This window comes from Elephas maximus, chromosome 6, assembly GCF_024166365.1.
Source record: "Elephas maximus indicus isolate mEleMax1 chromosome 6, mEleMax1 primary haplotype, whole genome shotgun sequence".
NCBI classification, from domain to species: domain Eukaryota; kingdom Metazoa; phylum Chordata; class Mammalia; order Proboscidea; family Elephantidae; genus Elephas; species Elephas maximus.
Window position 1 is genome coordinate 142933265 of NC_064824.1, and position 20882 is coordinate 142954146.

The 20882-nt window shown below is 50.1% G+C and overlaps 1 protein-coding gene across 1 annotated transcript in view; it reads left to right on the plus strand.

Moving 5' to 3' along the window:
• Nucleotides 1–2608: 2608 nt before the first annotated feature.
• Nucleotides 2609–20882, plus strand: part of SNED1 (sushi, nidogen and EGF like domains 1) — a 79140-nt gene continuing 60866 nt past the window's right edge. Inside the window, exon 1 of the mRNA XM_049888705.1 lies at nucleotides 2609–3012. Coding sequence (XP_049744662.1) covers nucleotides 2800–3012 — 213 coding nt within the window. The 5' untranslated portion in view covers nucleotides 2609–2799. The remainder of the gene's footprint in view (nucleotides 3013–20882) is intronic.

Here is a 20882-nt window from a genome sequence, read left to right on the forward strand (position 1 = left end):
TTGGAGTCTCAAGGTTGCCACTGGGGCCCCCAGACCTAAATTGCACACACACTCGGGTCCTAAATTAAAATGTCACAGGCCTGGAGAGAGGCTCGGGTTTCCGCCCCAGAGCGGGAGCCTCCTTGATAAAGCGATTTGGGTTTTGATAAACGTGGACGTTCTGTGGGGAGACAAAGGCGCCCTTGAGTCCAGAGGGGAACCTGAACAGCACAGTGTTGAAAAGTATTTCCTGATAATATTTTTAGCACCTGAAAAAAAAATGTTTTTTCTCATTTTTTGCCTGTGGAGTTTGTTTTTTTTTTTTTTTTTTTAATGAAATGTAATGCCCAGAGCGTTGGGGCCTGTGTTAACCCCCAGTCTCCCAGGCCCGGCTGAAAACCAACTACAGGGCAAAGGCCATGGGGGTCAGCAAGGCACGGGCCCAAGGTCATGACCTCACTGGGGGCTAAGGCTGGAGGGTCTGAGCTGTTGCCGGCCCACCCAGACCAGAAGCCTGGAATCCCTGGGGTGGGGGCGGGCCTGGGTGTCTGCAAAACTGCCTGGCGACTCCACTGCACAGCCAAGTTGGAACCCCGGTCCAGTCTACCTACTCCCACAGCGCCTAGAGAAACAGGCCTTCCCTCCGTGCATCTATTGAGCACCACTGTGTGCCCGGTGGAGTGCTGGCTCTGGGGCAGTGCTGCCTGATAAAAGCTGCAAGGCAGCCCCCAAAACCAGTCCAGACAAGGGCCTTGACTAGGGTCCCTGGAGGGGTGTGCTCAGGAGGGGTCTGCAGAGGTGGGCAGTGCCACAGGGGGGCAGCCTGCAAGGAGGCGGTGGCCTGCGTGGGGCTCTGAGGGCAGAGCAGGAGTGTGCCAGTGGGGAGAGGGTGAGGAGTGGGGTGGGGTGAGGCTGGGGATGGACGTGGGGGTCAGGTTGGAAGTGTTCCAGTGGGTGGGGTGGGCAGTGGGGGCAGGGTGTGTGGACATCCACATGTGAGTGTGAGCAGGCATGTGTGAGAGGGTGTGAGTGTGCGCATGTGTTAGTGTGCACCTGTGCGTGTGTGGGTGTGTATGCAAGTGTGTGCATATGTATGTGAGTGTGCATGTGTGAATGTGTGTGTGACAGTGCATTTTGAGTGTGTGTGCGTGTGTGGGCTCCCCTGAGCACCAGGGTGAAGCTGGGCTCTGTCCACAGCCTGGGCTCTAAGCAGGTGTCATCTTACTTTCCTCCCAGAGATGACTGGAGGCCGTGGCCCTTCTCACAGCTCATCTCTTGGAACCACAGCTGTCCTGTGGTCCTGGGATTCTCGGAGCCAAGAGGCCAGGCCCCAGGGCTGTGACATGTGGCAAGTTCCTTCACCTCCACAGCCTCAGTTTACCCCTCTGCAAAGCAGGCCCTTTGTACCAAAAGCGAGCTAGGTACCCAGGGCGTAAGATTTAAGAAGGTGCTCGCTCTCAGGGTGTGCCAGTGTGGGGTTGGATCGGAGAGCAAGGACCTCCTTAAATGTTGTGCCTGGATGCCCGGCTGGCCTGACACCCCTGACACCAAGCCTGGAATTGCTGGGGGTGAAAATGCCAAGCACAGCACCGTGTGCACCTTCGACATCCAGTCACACACTCACTCACACATGGTTTCTTAAACATAAGTCAGTGTTGCTTGCTCTGACTGCACGACAGCACATGTTCACTGAAGACATTTTAGTAAACGCACAAAAACACAAAGACAAACGGAAACCTCCCAGACCACCGGGCCACTGCTCTTACCACTCTATGCCCTGGGTCTTGGCTTTTTCTGCCTGTGTATCTTCTTGTCTTTGAGGGGTGCACTCTTGGCTTTGGGGGGCCCAAACTTGGCCTGCAACCAGGAATCTGGGAGCAGAGAAGATGGGGGCTGAGGCTCTGGGAGTCTAGGCCATGCATTCAGCGAGGGGACACAGAGGTGGACCACTGCACCCCCCCTGAGGTAGGACAGACACTAGGAGTGATGTCCCCGGTGATGGGATCAAGAGGTTGGAAGAAGGGCTGGGATGGCCACGGGACAGGGACACAGAATCTGAACTTGGGCATACTCTGTCAGGACCCTGGTACTATCTATCCGCCTGCTGGCAACCCTATGGCAGAGCCCTCCCCATGGTAGGCCACTCTCCCAGGGGCCTGCCCATCAGAAAACCTCCTGAGTGTCTCTCCTGACGGCCTAGGTCTTTGTGGCCAGCAGGGAGGACACACTAATGGCCTGATGTCCCCTGCGCCGGGTGCTGCGGGAGGCTGCTGCCTAAGCTGGATGTCTCTGAGCTTAGGGGCTGGGGCCGGGCAGCAGTGAGGGCTGGCTAGCCAGGGTGGCCCCCAAATGACCGTGCTCTGGGTGACCCAAAAGGGCACCCAGAAAGCCTGACCCTCAGGCCCCAACATCCCAGACAGGCCTCAGGGAAACGGGTCTGCCCTGGCTGGTCCTTGGGCCAAGGTACTGGGGTGAGGACCCCTGCCTCCCCGCAGAGCCAGAGCGCGGCCCCGCCCACCGGGAGCCTGGCGCTTTAAGAGCGCAATTTGCATGACCCCGCCCCGACCGCTGTCGGCTATTTAAATCGCGGCCCCGGGGCGGGCGCGCTGACCCCGCTCCGCCAGCGCCTTATTCCCTGCGGCGGCCCGGAGCGCGGCGGAGCCGGCTGGGGCGCCGAGCCCACCGACGGCCGGCCCCGGGCCCCAGCCCGGCCCTGCGCTCCCCGTCGCCCTCCAGCCCAGCGCCGTCCCCGCTGCGCCCCAGCCGTCCCCACGTCCCCTGCGCCCCCTCGGTCCCCACCGTCCCCTCCGTCCCTCGGCGATGCCGCGGGGCGCCGCCTGGGCGCTGCTTGTGGCCGCGGCCCTGGGGTTCGGGGCGCACGGGGCCCGCGGCGCGGTGGCCCTCGCCGACTTCTACCCGTTTGGCTCGGAGCGCGGCGACTCCGTGACCCCCAAGCAGGACGACGGAGGCTCCGGGCTGCGGCCGCTCTCCGTGCCCTTCCCGTTCTTCGGAGCCGAGCACTCCGGCCTCTACGTGAGTACCGAGTCCCGCGGGGTGGGTGCTGCTGCCGCCGGCCGGCGCTCCAGCCGCCGCCGCCAGCAACTTGGCACCGCGGCCGCCAGAGGTGGAATGAGGACAGCTTCCTCCCTCCCGCGCCGAGGCGGACAGCGGCCCGAGGGAGAGGCGCGCCGGAGGGGGGCGCGCAGTGGGCACCCTGGCGAGGCGAGCGCGCTCCCCTGCCGTTGCCCCACGGGCCGGGGATTGGGCGCGTTCGCCCAGCGCGTCCGCCCGCGGCTGGTTCCAGCGCAGGGGGAGCGTGGTCTTGTCTTGATGCCTTCGCAGAGAGCGTGGCTGCGGGCACGTGCTTCCTGGGGCCTCAGTTTCCCCAGCCGGGTGCCAGGGTCCTTTCTGTTTCTCCTCGGGGCTGCGAAGATCTCAGCCCGTCTTCCTGGGGCCCCAAGAAGTGGCGAAGGCCTACCCCGGCTGACAGCCGAGCCCAGAGGCCGTGGTGATCCCTGCCCAGATTCTCAGGGCAAGGTGGGCTCCTCTACCAACTTCGGCTGGCAGGCTGACTGTGGGGTCGCCATGTAGGGGCCCTTCACTGAGCCTTTCTCTCCCTTCCCTTACCTGAGCCTGGGGTCACCCCCTCTGACTCAGACCCTCCAAACATGACTCTCAAAGGAGACCTCTGGGGCCAGGGACTCCTGAGCCGAGGAACAGCTGTGGCTGAAGGGTGAGGCCTCTGTGTGGTTCTGTCTCAGCAGCTCCCAGGACAGAGTCCTGGGTAGTCACTCATGGGCGTCTGGGGAAATGAAACGTGGCACAGGCACCTGGCCATACCTGAATCAAGGCTGGAAAACTGCTGGGTCAGCATGATATACTTCACCTCCAACACCTTTACCCCAACTATGACCTCTGCCACCTTCAACACCAGCAGCACTCCATCCCCACCATGACCCTGCCACCAACCCCACCATCAACCCTACCATCACCCCTCCATCGATCCCTCCATTAACCTCACCATCAACCCCTCCATCGATCCCACCATTAACCTCACCATCAACCCCACCATCGATCCCACCATTAACCTCACCATCAACCCCTCCATCGATCCCACCATTAACCTCACCATCAACCCCTCCATCGATCCCACCATTAACCTCACCATCAACCCCGCCATCGATCCCACCATTAACCTCACCATCAACCCCTCCATCGATCCCACCATTAACCTCACCATCAACCCCTCCATCGATCCCACCATTAACCTCACCATCAACCCCACCATCGATCCCACCATTAACCTCACCATCAACCCCTCCATCGATCCCACCATCAACCCTACCATCACCCCCTCCATCAATCCCACCATTAACCTCACCATCAACCCCTCCATCGATCCCACCATTGATCCCACCATTAACCTCACCATCACCACCTCATCAATCCCACCATTAACCTCACCATCAACACCCCCACCAGTACCATCAACCTTGCCATCAGTATCACCTCCACCATCTTCAGCACCACCTCCATCACCATCATCATCCTTTCTCCACCACCTTTCAGAACCTCCACCATCCCCAGCGCCCCTCCACCACCACAGCCACCGGCATCATTCACTCTCCATCCCCTCCTCCAACACCACAGCCTGGCAGCTGCGATTCCCCCACGTCTGTTCAGGAAAGCTTCCCCACCTTGGTGGCACCAGTTGGTGATGTGATAGTGGTAGGAAGAGGGGACAGTTATTCTCTCAGTAGATGCTGCCCTGCCAAACGTCCTCTGGACCAGCACTTGGACAGAGTGGCAGGCCTGACTTCTGGAAGTGTGGGGCAGAGCTCTATTCCGGGTCTGTCTGAGTCAGAGGAGGCACGTACATCATGGGTATGGGAAAACGCACAATGGCACCATCCTAATAGAACAGTTCATCAAAATGTTCTTAAGCATTTGGGCTGGGCTCCAAGTCACAGGTGAAAATATTATTAAAATGGTTGACCCTCTTAACAGCCTCACCAAAAACATGTGCCCTTGCCAAAACAACTGGGAAAAATGGCCCTAAAGTGGAGAGATCTGTTAGCAAAACACATGGTTTCATCAGAAACCAACATTCTGGCTGCTAACAAAACATATGTCTCCATAAGAGTTTTTTCTTGCAACAAAGATATTATCGGAAAAGCACTTGCCTATGTGGACATAGTCTAGCCCACTTCACCTCTGTTTGCTCAGGAGGAAAGAAAGTGAAATTCTTGAGGGATCCATGCCCAAGACAGCATGCCTGGGACAGCCACGAGGGCTCTGTGGTGGGGAAGAGGCCAGGGCATGGAGGCAGCTGGAATCGGGGCAGGCGGTTGAGTTCAAACCTGAATGGAGAGAGATGAGGGCAGTGGATCTGACTTGGGTGCTGTGTGTTTCCTAGGACCTCTGTACAAAGTACCACACACTGGGCGACTTTAGACAGCAGGACTTTATTGTCTCAGAGCTCTGGAGGCTGGTAGATGAATTCAGGGTGCGGCAGGGCCACCTTCTTTCTGAAGACTTTAGGGGAAGATACTTCATTGTATTTTTCAACTTCTGAGGGCCCCAGGCATTCCTTGCCTTGCAGCTGCAGCATAACTCTGTCTTCATGTGGCATCTTCCCTCTGTCTGTCTCTCTATGCCTTTTCTCTTTTATAAGACACCACTCAGATGGGATTAAGACCCATCCTATGAACTCATGTTAACCTAACTGATAACATCTTCGAAGACACTATTTCCAAACAAAATCATGTTCACAGGAATTGGAGGGTGGGGGTGAGTAATACTCATTGCTGTCGAGTCAATTCCAATTCATGGGAACCCCATGTATTACAGAGTAGAACTACTCCATAGCGTTTTCTTGGCTGTAATTTTTATGGAAACAGATCTGTGATGCCGCTGGGTGGGTTTCAACCTCCAACCTTTAGCTTAGTATTCAAGTACAAATCATTTATGGCACCCAGGGACCTATTCAGTCCATAACAGGTGCCTCCATGCCCATCCAAGCTGAGAGGACCTTCTCTGAATGCCCCTGGCTCAGACCCTCCTCCAATTCCTCATGTCCAGTAGGGGCATAATGTTGGTCAGCTCTGAGCCCAGGCGCACATTCATTGGGTAAGCAAGGACCCTACATGGGCCAGACCCCTCCCTCTCTGGCCTCTGCTCTCCTCAACTGCAAGCCCAGTGCTTGGCAAAGAACAGAGTTGTTGAATGAATGAGTGAATAAATGAATGAGTGAATCCCTTGTCTCTCTGACACGATCCCATATCCAAAGTGGAAATTAGAAGTAATCCTGAGGGAGGATCAGTGCTGTTCATTCTTCATCAGAGACAGCATGCAGACTAGGGCTGTAAAAGGGACCCACCATGTTGGGTCTTGCTCTTGTTGATTGCCATCTGTTGAGGAGGTGTAAGACTCCAACAAACAGTGCTTCCACGGGCATGGACCACTGCTGAGGAGGGGCCTGGCAGCTCCCTGTCTGGGATAGGGAACCGGTGGTCCAGCTCTCTTATATTTCCTCCCTAACAGCCCCATGAGAGGACAGGCCAGGGCAGTCATCCCCGGTACAGGTGAGGAAACCGAGGCTCCGAATGCAGATTAGGGACCTTCATACCTCCATGTCCAGCTGACTCCTTGGCTGTTTCTCCCCAAATGTGAGATCTTGTCTTTCCTTGCTGGATAACTGTCCTGTGCTCACAAGGACATCCGAGCCTGCTGCCTGGCCTTGCATCCCCAGGGGTCCACCCTTCATGCCTGTCCCCCTCCTCCCTCACCACACCCACCTTGCTCCCTCTGCTCCAGGCATAGAGCAGGCTATGCTCACCCCTTGCATGTGCTGTTCCTTTGCCTAGACAGCTCCTCCCTGTCCTCAAGTGTCAAATGACTTCCTGCTCAGGGCCCTTCCAGGAGGCCATGCCTAAACAGACCCCTTCGCCCCCAGCCCTGTGCTTGCCAGCACACACCAGTTCCAGCCTCGACTTAGTGGCTCATTTGTGTGCTTGTTTAGTGTCTGTCCTTGTCTCCCGCACAGGGGTGGGTGCTTAGCAAGGACGAGGACCATGTCTGTACTCATGATACTGTTCTGGGTGGGACAGCAGCCATTGACCAGCCTACCTCCTTGTTTACAGTCCAGGCCAGGGGAGAGGAGGTGGGCGTCTGCGGTCACACTACCTGTGAGAATTGACCTGGGACTTAAGCAGGGGTTATGGCCAGGGAGCACCCACAAAAAAGCCCATGAACTTCAGGCAGCATGATCTGACCTCGGCCCAAGGCAAACTCCTCAGCCTTCTCCCTCCCAGGACTGGCGTAAGCCATGGTGTGGGCACACTGCTGGAACTCGGCAGTGTGGTGGGGGTCCTCAGAAGGATGGTTCCTGTTGGTACATCCCACCCTGCAGGTGGGTCTGCTAAAAAGGAAAGCTCACCAGGAAGACACGTCAGGCATGTAATACTGACATGGACAGGTGGTCAGGATGCATCCAGCATGATAAAAGGAGGTCATGAGAGGCCATGAGGCCACACACAGGAGCAACAATTTGTGAAGGTGCAGGAGGCAGTGGTTTCAGGGGCAAATTATCCAATAAGCAAGGTAAGTGCAGTGCTTAGCTTGCTTACCAGATCCTCTGTAGTGAACAATTTCGCATGGGTCTGGTGTGGTGAAACCCATGTGAAATTGTTCACTACAGATTAGTAAGTAAGCACAAGTAAGCCTATGCTTACTTGTGCTTACTGGGTCATCTGCCCCTGCAAGAGACTGTAAATTTGAAAAGAGGCTTTGATTCTGTAAGAAGGTGCTGTGGGGTTGGGAGAGAGACCAATGCCAGCCATACATAGATGCAGAATCTTTGATGTGATGAAAAATGTGGAATTGTTCACTGCAGATGATCTGGTAAGCAAGGTGAGCACCGTGCTTACCTTGCCTATTGGCTAATCCGCCTCTGAGTGGTTTGTCACTATACTGGCCTCCCGCCTTCCAAGGTCAGTGAAGCCTGGTTTCTGGTGAGCTCTTTCTTGGCTGAGTGAGCCCAAGTGTGGGAGTGAGGAGAGTGAGAGCCTCTGGCTGGAGGGGACTAGACTGTCCTGTGTGAGGAATGGGGGGTAGAGACCAAGGTATGTATGGAGGGACAGGCCTGGGGGTGACTCTGGCCTCTGCCTGGGGCAGGAAACCAAGAGAAACAGACCTCTATTGCCTCCGCCCAGGGAGGCCATGGAAAGAGGAGATGTGTGTAGGGAACGGGAGCAACACTGATAAAACCACAGCCCACACAGTGGGAGACTTGACTTTTCTCCAGCCCCCCATGAAATCTTCATCAAAACCCTCATTGCACCCTTATGATTGTGGCTTTGATTGTCTTTTTGGTAAATAGAAAAAAGTATGGCATTGAACTTCTTTTTCTTCCAATCTCTTTTTAATTGGTGCATTTAGACCATTTACATTTAGTGTAATTATCAATACCCAAAACAAAAAACCCACTGCCGTCGAGTCAATTCCGACTCATAGCAACCCTATAGGACAGAATAGAACTGCTCTGTGGAGTTTCCAAGGAGCGCCTGGTGGATTTGAACTGCCAACCTCTTGGTTAACAGCCATAGCACTTAACCACTAAGCCACCAGGGTTTCCAATTATCAATACAAAAAAAAAAAAATCAATACAGTTGGGTTTAAATCTGTTGTCTTCATATTTGTTTTCTATATTTCCTTGTTTTTATTTTTTTATGATTTTATTTTATCTCCACTGTTGATTATTAGTTATACTTCTTTGTTTTACTTTGCTAGTGATTTCTCTAGGTTTATAACACATATTTAATTTATGGACTATCTTCAAGTACAATGTAAAAACCTTACAAAAGTACACATTGATTTCCCTTCTTCTAGCTTTTATGCTATTGTTGTCATATGCTTCAGTTTTATATACATGTATATATATACTTTCACCAAATATATAATAAAATATTATATAAAATACTGTTTTATAAAATATTTAACATATAAAATTACATGTAAAATAATATATATATAATTTTATTGTGTTTTCGGTGAAAGTATACACATCAAAACAGGTTCCCGTTCAACACGTCCTACACGTAACGTTCAGTGACATGGGCTGCATTCTTCAGTATGTGTCGGCATTCTCATTATTTCCGTTCTAGTTGTTCCACTCCCATTAATTTAGTCTCATTTCCTCCAAGCTTCTCATCTGTGCTTTAGAGTAACTGTTGTCCATTTGGTCTCATATGGGTAGTTTGTAAAAGAGCACAGTTCTCAGGGATGAAATTCTTTACTTTTTGAGCTAACCTGCTATCCAGTTAAAAGACGCTTTTCAGGGGATACTTTCTGTTCAAGGTTTAAAGAGTCGCTCAGGGCAGTTGTCTTGGGGATTCCTGCAGACTCAATGGATTTTATGCTTTACTTTTACGTAGAGTCCCCGGGTGGTGCAACTAACTGAAAGGTTGCTGGTTCGAACCTACCCACAGGGGCCTCGCAAGAAAGGTCTGGTGATCTGCTTCTGAAAGGTCACAACCATGAAAACCCTAGGGAGCGGTTCTCTCTGTGTGCAATAGGGTCACCATGAGTGTGAGCAAGGGACCGGAAGGGCACCTGACTGAGGTATGTGGGCAAGGGGAGGGGGCAGGAGGGAAGGAAAGGAGCCAGTGGAGAGGGAGAGGCCCGGTCAGAGGGCAGAGGGCACAGGATGCGGGGAGGCAGGCAGAGGGAGGCAGCTGGGGAGGGCCGGGCCTGGGTCCTCCAACAGCAGGTGAATGTTTTCCCACTCCCTGGGAACCCCTCCCTCGCCCCCCTCTCAGATTTGGGAGCTGAATTCAGCTTGGATGCCTCTCCTCCAGGAAGTCTGCGGCTTCCCCTCATCAGGGCAGCACCACCCTAGCCCCCACTTTGCAGGGAACAGTTGAACTCCCTCTGTGCTCCTGTGCTGTTCCCCGAGGCCCGTCCAGCCCAGCCCAGCGCACCACACCTCGCCTCCTGAGCCGGGCCCCCGCCCTGCTGTCCACACACTGCCCCAGCAGGACACAGCCCCCAGTTGTGGTTGGGGGGACTTCTAATTACCCAGAACAGCTAGGAAGGGCCAGGAAGTCGCTGGCTTTCCTACGTTTTACAAACAAGCTTGTAAAATGCCTCAGGGGCTTATTGTTTGATTTTTGCAAAGAAATTAAAGCAGCCAGCCAGACTGTGCCCCGTTTGATCTGAGGTTGAAGAATGTGGGACTGGTGGACAGAGCCGAAGGTGCTTCCTCCTCTCCCGGGGCCTTAGGAGGCATGGGCCCCTGGCTCCCCCAGCCCCCAGTTTGCCAGTTAGAGCAGCCCTCCACCTCAGCCCTCAGGCCAGCAGGGGTGGCACCAGCGGCAGCAGCTCCTGGACTCGGGGGGGACCAGCACTACCATACCACACGCTTCCCTGGAAGTACTCTCTTTCCGCTTCTTCCTGGTTTGATCCCAGTGGAAATGCCACCAGCCACCAGCGTGGCTTCCGTGCTTCCTCTTGAGCCAGGTGTGGCAGCTCTGCCCGCTGAGTGGAGGGTCCCCTGCCTGATGATGACCAGAGGGTCCCCTGCCTGGCTACATGCCCCACCCCCAGGATCACGGATGGCCCAGCAGTCTCCTCCTCACCCGAGACGCAGAGGGCCTCCTTGGAGCTCACAGTGTCTCTGCAGATTCCTGTGACCTAGGCCTCATGGTTCCCGGGGGAGCGGCCAGGCAGCTGACCAAAGACACCCACCGAGCCTCAGCTCGGGTCGTGAGGCCACTTCAGCGTGTGATGGAGCGTGGAGGGCCCTCGTGCCCTTGGCCCACTGGGCACAGGACTGGCTCCATACCCCTTCACCCTCAGCTTCAGTCCCTGCATACCTTAGGGCCCCGGGCCTTGGGGCTGGGCTGGCCGCAGGGCCTCACGCCAGCTGGTTTTAGCCCTGGAGCCAGTCAGGCTCCTGAGAAGCCAGTTTCCCAGCAGGGCTGGGGGGAGCCCACTTCCGTGGATGGAGAAGGGGTTTTAACCTCTGTCGAAGTGCTAGTGTAGGTCCAAGAGGGCGTGGTGGTTCAGTGGTAGAATTCTCACCTTCCGTGGGTAAACCCGAGTTTGATTCCCGGCCGAGCCACGTCCTGCGCAGCCAGCACCTGTCACTAGAGGTTTGCATGTTGCTGTGACACAAGCATGTTTCAGTGAAGCTTCCAGACTGAGACAGACTAGGAAGAAAGGCCTGGTGGTCTGCAGAAAATCAACCAACGAAAACCCAGTGGAGCACAGTGGTCTGATCCGCAGCCGATCCTGGGGATGGGGAAGGACTGGCAGTATTTCCTTTCATTGTGCATGGGGTCACCTTGAGTCAGGGCCACTTGACGGCAGCTAACAACAATATTGTAAGTTGAAAACACAGTTATATAATTGACGTTTTACGGGATGTAGAATGTGCCCTGTCTGAAGGGGAGGGACCCACTGCAGCTCCGACAGAGGCTGCCTGATGGCTCCCCACCCCACTCCCCGCTCCCTGTCCTGGGTCAGCTGGCCCCAGCGCTTCCTCGGCCTGGCCCACTACCCCCAGCCCCACCCCATCTGGAGAAGAGAAGTCCCTGGAGGTTCCTGCCCGGGTAAGGTGCCAGTGCCCGTTGGCTCCCGCTGCCTGCCGGCCCCCTGTGGTCCTGGCCCGGCCCTGCCCTGGCAGGGGAACAGGGCTGGCTTGTTCTGCTCCTTCCTGGGGCCCCGCCCCCATAGGGGAGGAGGGCAGAAAGGAAAGCTGGGGCAGCGGAGCGCAGGGGCCAGGCCCCGGGCCTCCACCCACAGACACCTGAGGGCTGGCCGCTCACTTCAAAGGCAGGAAGGAAAACCCTGCAGGAAACAGCGGCTACGGAAGAGTCTGTGCGGAGCTGAGCGGGGCGGAGCGCACTGCAGATGTGTGACTTTCTCCCCTTAACTGGTCTTTTCAAAACACATCCAGAAAAGGGTCAGCAGGGAGTGCCTGGTGGTGCACAGCGTTAAGCGCTCGAGTACTAGCCAAAAGGCTGGTGGTTCGAACCACTCGGAGGCTCCTAGGAAAAAAGGCCCGATGGCCTGCTTCCAAAGGTCACCACCTTGAAAACCCTGTGGTGCAGGTCTGGTCTGCACACATGGGGCTGCCGTGCATCCGAATCGACTGGACAGTAACTAACAGCAACAGCCGTAACCAAAGACCGCAAGTGGGCGGTTTTAAAGAACAGGAAGGGCCTGCAAAGTGACGGACAGTCCGAGGACAAACGCAGTGCAAACCCCCGTAGACCTGTACCCGCCTGAGACCCTCCGTGGCGGCACCTTGCTCCCTCCTACCTGGGTGGCAGTCACTGTCTGCTCGCCACACCACACTGTCCGGGTAGCATGGTCATTTCCATAGAACCACACTGCACCGCGCTCTGGTGTATCTGCCCTCTGTCCCTCGTTGTCTCTAGGTTCGGCCATGCCCCAGTGGCACCATCTGCTCATTGTCGCTGCCATAGAAGGCTCCTTGTGTGAAGGACTGCAGGCTGTTTGCCTGTCTCAGTGTGGTGGGCATTTGGGCTCTTCCTAGTTCCACACTGTGACTATGGCTGTGGATATTAATAGCAGTACTATTCATGAACTTTCTTGAACATGTGTCCCAGTGCATGAAAGGGCCCATCTGTGTAGAGGACACCCCAGGGGGGAGCTGCTGGGTCACGGGGTGCACCTCTCTTCAGCTCTATTAGATATAGGAGAAGGACAGTGTTCCCACTGAGCAACACCTGGCCAACTCTCTGGCCATTATGGCAGGTGTGTTGTTGTTGCTGTTAACTGCTGTCAAGTCAGCTCCAACTCATGGGGACCCCATGTACAATGGAACAAAATGTTGCCTGGTCCTGTGCCATCTTCATGATTGTTGGTATGCTGAAGTTGTGGCCACTGTGTATTTTAAGTGCCTCCTGATCTAGGGGGCTCACCTTCCAGCACTGTGTTGGACAGTGTTCTGTTGTGATCCATAGGATTTTCACTGGCTGACTTGTGGAAGTCGATCACCAGGCCTCTCTTCCCAGTCTTAGTCTGGAAGCTCCACCGAAACATGTCCACCATCAGTGACCCTACTGGTATTTGAAATACCAGCAGAGGAACTTTCAAGATCACAGCAACATGCACGCTACAACAGTATGACGCACTGACAGATGGGTGGAGGTGTGTAGTGAGATCTTAACATGGTTTTAATTTCATGATAAATGGAGAAATACTGAAGTTGTCAAAGGTTTCATTTAGCTTGGACCCACAATCCACATCCATGGAAACAGCAGTCAAGAAATGAAACAACGTATTGCACTGGGCAAATCTGCTGCAAAAAAAAAAAAAAAAAAAACACCAAACCAAACCCAGTGTGGCCGAGTTGATTGCGACTCATAGCAAACCTATAGGACAGAGCAGAACTGCCCCATGGAGTTTCCAACAAGCGCCTGGCGGATTCGAACTGCCGACCCTTTGGTTAGCAGCCATAGCACTTAACTACTGTGCCACCAGGGTTTCTGTGCTGCAAAAGACCTCTTTAAAGTGTTAAAAAGCAAACATTGTCACTTTGAGGACTAGGCTGTGCCCTACCTAAGCCATGGTGTTTTCGTTTGCCTCATACGCGTGCAAAAGCTGGACGATGAATAAGGAAGACCACAGAATCAATCCCTTTGAATTACGGTGTTGGTGAAGAATATTGAATACACCATGGACTGCCAGAAGAATGAACAAATCTGTCTTGGAAGAAGTACAGCCAGAATGCTCCTGGGAAGCAAGGGCGGCGAGACTTCATCTCACGTACTTTGGACATGTTATCTTCAGTCCCTGCAGAAGGACATCGTGCTTGATAAAGCAGAGGGTCAGGTAAAAAGAGGAAGACCCTCAATGAGATGGACTGACACAGTGGCTGCAACAGTGGGTTCAAACACAGCAAAGATTGTGAAGATGGTGCAGGACCAGGCAGTTTTTCGTTCTGTTGTGGTGGGGTCACTATGAGTCGGAGCTGACTCGATGGCACCCAACAATTTTCTTTTGTATTGACAAAGCCAAGTACGTCCTGTATGTTCATCTGTTATTTCTCTTTTGTGAAGTGCCTATTACTCTCCTCTCTTCTCTGCTGAGTCAACTTTTCCTTGTGGATCTGCGGTGTGCTTTCTAAAGCCAGGTTACATGCACTACAGGTATCCTCTCCTGTCTGTGCCTTGTTTCACTCTTGCATGGTGTCTTTTGGTGAACAGAAGTTATTAATTTTTTTATGTTTTTCATTAAGTCTTTTTTATTAATAATTTTTATTGTGCTTTAAGTGAAAGTTTACAAATCAAGTCAGTCTCTCACATATAAACTTATATACACCTTACTACACACTCCCATTTACTCTCCCCCTAATGAGTCAGCCCACTCCCTCCTTCCAGTCTCTCCTTTCATGACCATTTTGCCAGTTTCTAACCCTCTCTACCCTCCTATCTTCCCTCCAGACAGGAGATGCCAACATAGTCTCAAGTGTCCACCTGATACAAGTAGCTCACTCCTCATCAGCATCTCTCTCCAACCCATTGTCCAGTCCAATCCGTGTCTGACAAGTAGGCTTCGGGAATGGTTCCTGTCCTGGGCCAACAGAAGGTTTGGGGACCACGACTGCTGGGGTTCTTCTAGTCTCAGTCAGACCATTAAGTCTGGTCTTTTTATGAGAATTTGGGGTCTGCATCCCACTGAACTCCTGCTCCCTCAGGGGTTCTCTGTTGTGCTCCCTCTCAGGGCAGTCATCGGTTGTGGCCAGGCACCATCTAGTTCTTCTGGTCTCAGGATGATGTAAGTCCCTGGTTCATGTAGCCCTTTCTGTCTCTTGGGCTCATAATTACCTTGTGAGCTTGGTGTTCTTCATTCTCCTTTGATCCAGGTGGGTTGAGACTCATTGATGCGTCTTAGATGACCGCTTGCTAGCATTTAAGACCCCAGAAACCACACTTTAAAGTGGGATGCAGAACGTTTTCAGAATAGATTTTATTTTGCTAATTGACTTAGATGTCCCCTGAAGCCATAGTCCCCAAACCCCTGCCCCTGCTTTGCTGACGTTCGAAGCATTCAGTTTATTCAGGAAACTGAATAGAAGTTATTAATTTTAATGTAGTACAATGTGTCAGTCTTTTCTCTTGTGGTTCGAAGTCTTTGTGCCTTATTAAAAAAAAAAAAAACCCTCCCCACGACACTATTCCAAGAAACCAAAAGAGACCTACATAAGTAGAAACACATACCTTGCTCATGGATAGGAAGGCTTAACATTGTAAAAATGTCTATTCTACCAAAAGCCATCTATAAATACGATGCAATCCCAATCCAAATTGCAACGACATTTTTTAATGAGATGGAGAAACAAATCACCAACTTCATATGGAAGGGAAAGAGGCCCTGGATAAGTAAAGCATTACTGAAAAAGAAGAACAAAGTGGGAGGCCTCACGCTACCTGATTTTAGAACCTATTATACCGCCAGAGTAGTCAAAACAGCCTGGTATTGGTACAACAACAGATACATGGACCAGTGGAACAGAATTGAAATTCCAGACATAAATCCATCCACATATGAGCAGCTGATATTTGACAAAGGCCCCAAAAGAGTTTAATGCAGAAAAGACAGTTTTTAACGAATGGTGCTGGCATAACTGGATATCCATCTGCAAAAAAAAGAAACAAGACCCATACCTCACACCATGTACAAAAACAAACTCAAAATGGATCAAAGACATAAAATCTAAATTGACTTATGTTCATGGAAGAAAAAATAATGACAAAGCTAGGAACCCTAATACATGGCATAAAAAAAAAAAAAAAAAACATTACTCATAATGCAGAAGAGAAACTAGATAACTGGGAGCTCCTAAAAATCAAACACCTATGCTTATCCAAAGACTTCACCAAAAGAGTAAAAAGGTTACCAAGAGACTGGGAAAAAATTTTTAGCTATGACATTTCTGATCAGCATCTGAGCTCTAAAATCTACATGATACAGCAAAAACTCAACTGCAAAAAGGCAAATAACCCAATTAAAAAATGGGCAAAAGATATGAACAGGCACTTCACTAAAGAAGACATTCAGGCAGCTAACAGACACATGAGGAAATGCTCACGATCATTAGCCATTAGAGAAATGCAAATCAGAGCTACCATGAGATTCCATCTCACTTCAACAAGGCTGGCATTAATTAAAAAAAAAAACACAAAATGATAAATGTTGGAGAGGTTGTGGAGAGACTGGAACACCTATACACTGCTGGTGGGGATGTAAAATGGTACAACCACTTTGGAAATCGAATAGGGGCTTCCTTCAAAAGCTAGAAATGGAACTACCGTATGATCTAGCAATCTCACTACTTGGAATATATCCTAGAGAAATAAGAGTCTTTACATGAACAGATATAGACTTGACGGCACTGGGTTTTTGTTTTTTTTTTTAATGCACACACATGTTCATTGCAGCACTGTTTACAATAGCAAAAAGATGGAAGCAACCAAGGTGCCCATCAATGTATGAATGGATAAATAAATTATGGTACATTCACACAGTGGAATACTACTCATTGATAAAGAACAATGATGAATCCGTGAAACACTTCATAACATGGAGGAATCTGGAAGGCATTATGCTGAGTGAAATTAGTCAGTTGCAAAAGGACAAATATTGTATGAGACCACTATTGTAAGAACATGAAAAATAGTTTAAACAGAGAAGAAAATATTCTTTGATGGTTACGAGAGGGGAGAGAGAGGGATTTTCACTAATTAGATAGTAGATAAGAACTATTTTAGGTGAAGGGAAAGACAACACACAATACAGAAGAGGTCAGCACAACTGGACTAAACCAAAAGCAAAGAAGTTTCCTGAATAAACTGAACTCTTCGAAGGCCAGCATAGCAGGGGAGGGGGCTTGGGGACCATGGTTTCAGGGGACATTTAAGTCAATTGGCATAAGATCTATTAAGAAAACATTCTGCGTCCCACCTTGGAGAGTGCATCTGGGGTCTTAAATGCTACCAAGCTGCCATCTAAGATGCATCCACTGGTCTCAATGCACCTAGAGCAAAGGAGAATGAAGAACACCAAGAAAGACACAAGGTAATTATGAGCCCAAGAGATAGAAAGGGACACGTAAACCATAGACTACATCAGCCTGAGACCAGAAGAACCAGATGGTGCCTGGCTTTAACTGATGACTGCCCTGACAGGCAACACAACAGAGAACCCCTGAGGGAGCAGGAGAGCAGTGGGATGCAGACCTCAAATTCTCGTAAAAAGACCAGACTTAATGGTCTGACTGAGACTAGAAAGACCCCGGAGGTCATGGTCCCCACACCTTCTGTTAGCCCAAGACAGGAACCATTCCCAAAGCCAACTCGTCAGACAGGGATTGGACTGGACAATGGGATAGAAAATGACACTGGTGAAGAGTGAGCTTCTTGGATCAAGTAGACACATGAGACTATGTGGGCAGCTCCCGTCTGGGGAAGAGATGAGAGGGCAGAGGGGGGTCAGAAGCTGGCCAAATGGACACAAAAACAGAGAGTGGAGGGAAGGAGTGTGCTATCTCATTAGAGGGAGGCCATCTAGGAATATATAGCAAGGTGTATGTAAGTTTTTGTATGAGAGACTGACTTGTAAATTTTCAGTTAAAGCACAATAAAGATTAAAAAATCAAACAAACAAAAACACCCTCCCAAGTCATGAGCATATTCTCCCATATTATCTTCCAGTGGCTTTATGGCTTTTTATACTTTGGTCCACATTTAGGTCTGCAGTACACCTGGAGCTGATTTTTGTGCCTGGTCTGAGGGGGGTCTTGTGCATCCCCCGTTTGAAGAAAAGTGAAGCCACAGCAGCAGGACTTGCTGACAAGGCCCTTTGCCCTGCTTTGCAGGGCTGCCTCAGTCAAAATCAGGGTTCACATAGGTCTGGGTCATTTCTGCACTCTGTTCTACTGATCTTACCTGGAGCCGATGCCGTAGGGATGATTACGGCATTGTAAGAAATCCTGGTATCTGTAGAGCAAGCCCTTCCATCTTGTTATTCTCAAGAGGGTATTGGCTATTCTTGGCTTGACATTTTCATATAAATTTTAGAATTGGCTATAATCAAGTGGTGGCAAAGTGGTTAAGTGCTATGGCTACTAACCAAAAGGTTGGTGGTTTGAATCCACCAGGTGCTCCTTGGAAACTCTATGGGACAGTTCTACCCTGTCCTATAAGGTCACTATGAGTCGGAATCGACTTGATGGCAATGGATTTGGTTGAGGGTTTTTTTTTTTTTTTTAATAATCAAGTTACACACACACACATACCCCTCCTGGATTTTTATTGAGATTGTGTTGGCCGTGCAGATCAATGTGAGGGAAACTGATATCTTTGCAACACTGAGTCGTGAGTCCATGGACATGGTACAGGTCTGTATTTACTTAGGTTGTCTTTAACGTTTTCAGTAAGGTTTTATTCATTACAGAGAAGTCCTGCTCATCTTTTGTTACGCTGATATTTTTAGACTAATGTAAATGGCAGCTTTGCTTTCATTTTCTAACTTTTTACTACTGGCACGTAGAATTACAACTGACTTTTGCATTTTCTAATTTTGTATCTAATAACCTAACAAAATCTCTTAGAATTTGAGTAAGTTCTCTGCAGACTCTTTTGCATTTTCTACACGCACACTCATATCATGTGCAACTAATGACACCTGTGTTTCTCCCTTTGTAATCATTTTATTTTTTGATTTTTTTCTTGCCTTACTATGCTATTAGGACTGCCCCGACGCATAATCTAATAGAAATGGTGTTATTGGGATCCTTCTCTTATTCCTGATATCCAACAGAGAGCACCCCATGTTTCACCATTAGATGTAATGTTTCCTCTTGTTGGTTTTGAACATAACTTTATTGGATTAAGACATCTCAATATTCTGTGAATTCTTATCAGGAATCGATAGTGAATTTGACTAAATGCCTTCCTTACACTATTAAGATGATTATATTATTTTCTCCTTTAATCTGTGTTGTGGGTTGAATGGTGTCCCCCCCAAAATGTGTGTCAACTTGCCTAGGCCATGATTCCCAGTATTGTGTGGTTGTCCTCCATTTTGTGATCTGATGTAATTATCCAATGTGTTGTAAATCCTAACCTCTATGCTGTTAATGAGACAGGGTTAGAGGCAGTTATGTTAATGAGACAAGATACCATCTACAGGGTTAGGTTGTATCTTGAGTCAATCTCCTTTGAGAAATAAAAGAGAGAAGTGAACAGAGAGAAGAGGGACCTAATACCACCAAAAAAGAAGAGCCCGGAGTGGAGCATGTCCTTTGGACTGGGGTCCCTATGCTGAGAAACTCCTAGACCCAGGGGAAGATTAATGACAAGGACCTTCCCCCAGCACCGACAGAGATAGAAGGCCTTCCCCTGGAGCTCGTGCCCTGAATTTGGACTTCTTGCCTCCTGGACTGTGAGGGCATAAACTTTTGTCGAGGCCATCCACTTGTAGTATTTCTGCTATAGCAGCACCAGATAACTAAGACAATCTGTTAAATTACTTGGTAATTTAAATAAATTGATTTAGTGGCACATCCCCCACGTGTCTGTCAGTTTGTCCTACTGTGGGGGCTTGTGTGTTTCTGTGATGCTGGAAGCTATGCCACCAGTATTCAGATACCAGCAGGGCCACCCATGGAGGACAGGTTTCAGCTGAGCTTCCAGACTAAGACAGACTAGGAAGAAGGATCCGGCAGTCTACTTCTGAAAAACATTAGCCAGTGAAAACCTTACGAATAGCAGCGGAACATTGTCTGATATAGTGCTGGAAGATGAGCCCCCCAGGTTGGAAGGCACTCAAAAGATGACTGGGGAAGAGCTGCCTCTTCAAAGTAGAGTCGACCTTAATGACATGGTTGGAGTAAAGCTTTCGGGACCTTCATTTGCTGATGTGGCACAACTCAAAATGAGAAGAAACAGCTGCAAACATCCATTAATAATCGGAACCTGGAATGTACGACGTATGAATCTAGGAAAATTAGAAATCATCAAAAATGAAATGGAATGCATAAACATCGATATTCTAGGCATTAGTGAACTGAAATGGACTGGTATTGGCTATTTTGAATTGGACAATCATATAGTCTACTATGCTGGGAATGACAACTTGAAGAGTAATGGCGTTGCATTCATCTTCAAAAAGAGCATTTCAAGATCTATCCTGAAGTACAATGCTGTCAGTGATAGGATAATATCCATATGCCTACAAGGAAGACCAGTTAATACCACTATTATTCAAATATACACACCAACCACTAGGGCCAAAGATAAAGAAAACTGAAGATTTTTATCAGCTGCTACAGTCTGAAATTGATCGAACATGCAATCAAGACGCATTGACAATTACTGGTGATTTTAATGCAAAAGTTGGAAACAAAGAAGAAGGATCAGTAGTTGGAAAATATGGCCTTGGTGATAGAAACAATCCTGGAGATCAAATGACAGAATTTTGCAAGACCAATGACTTCTTCACTGCAAATAACTTCTTTCACCAACATAAACAGTGACTACACACATGGACCTCGCCAGATGGAACACACAGAAATCAAATTGACTACATCTGTGGAAAAAGACAATGGAAAAGCTCAATATCATCAGTCAGAACAAGGCCAGGGGCCGACTGTGGAACAGACCATCAATTGCTCATATGCAAATCCAAGCTGAAACTGAAGAAAATCAGAGCAAATCCACGAGAGCCAAAATATGACCTTGAGTATATCCCATCTGAATTTGGAGACCATCCGAAGAACAGATTTGACGCATTGAACACTGGTAACCGAAGACCAGATGAGTTGTGGAATGACATCAAGGACATCATACGTGAAGAAAGCAAGAGGTCAT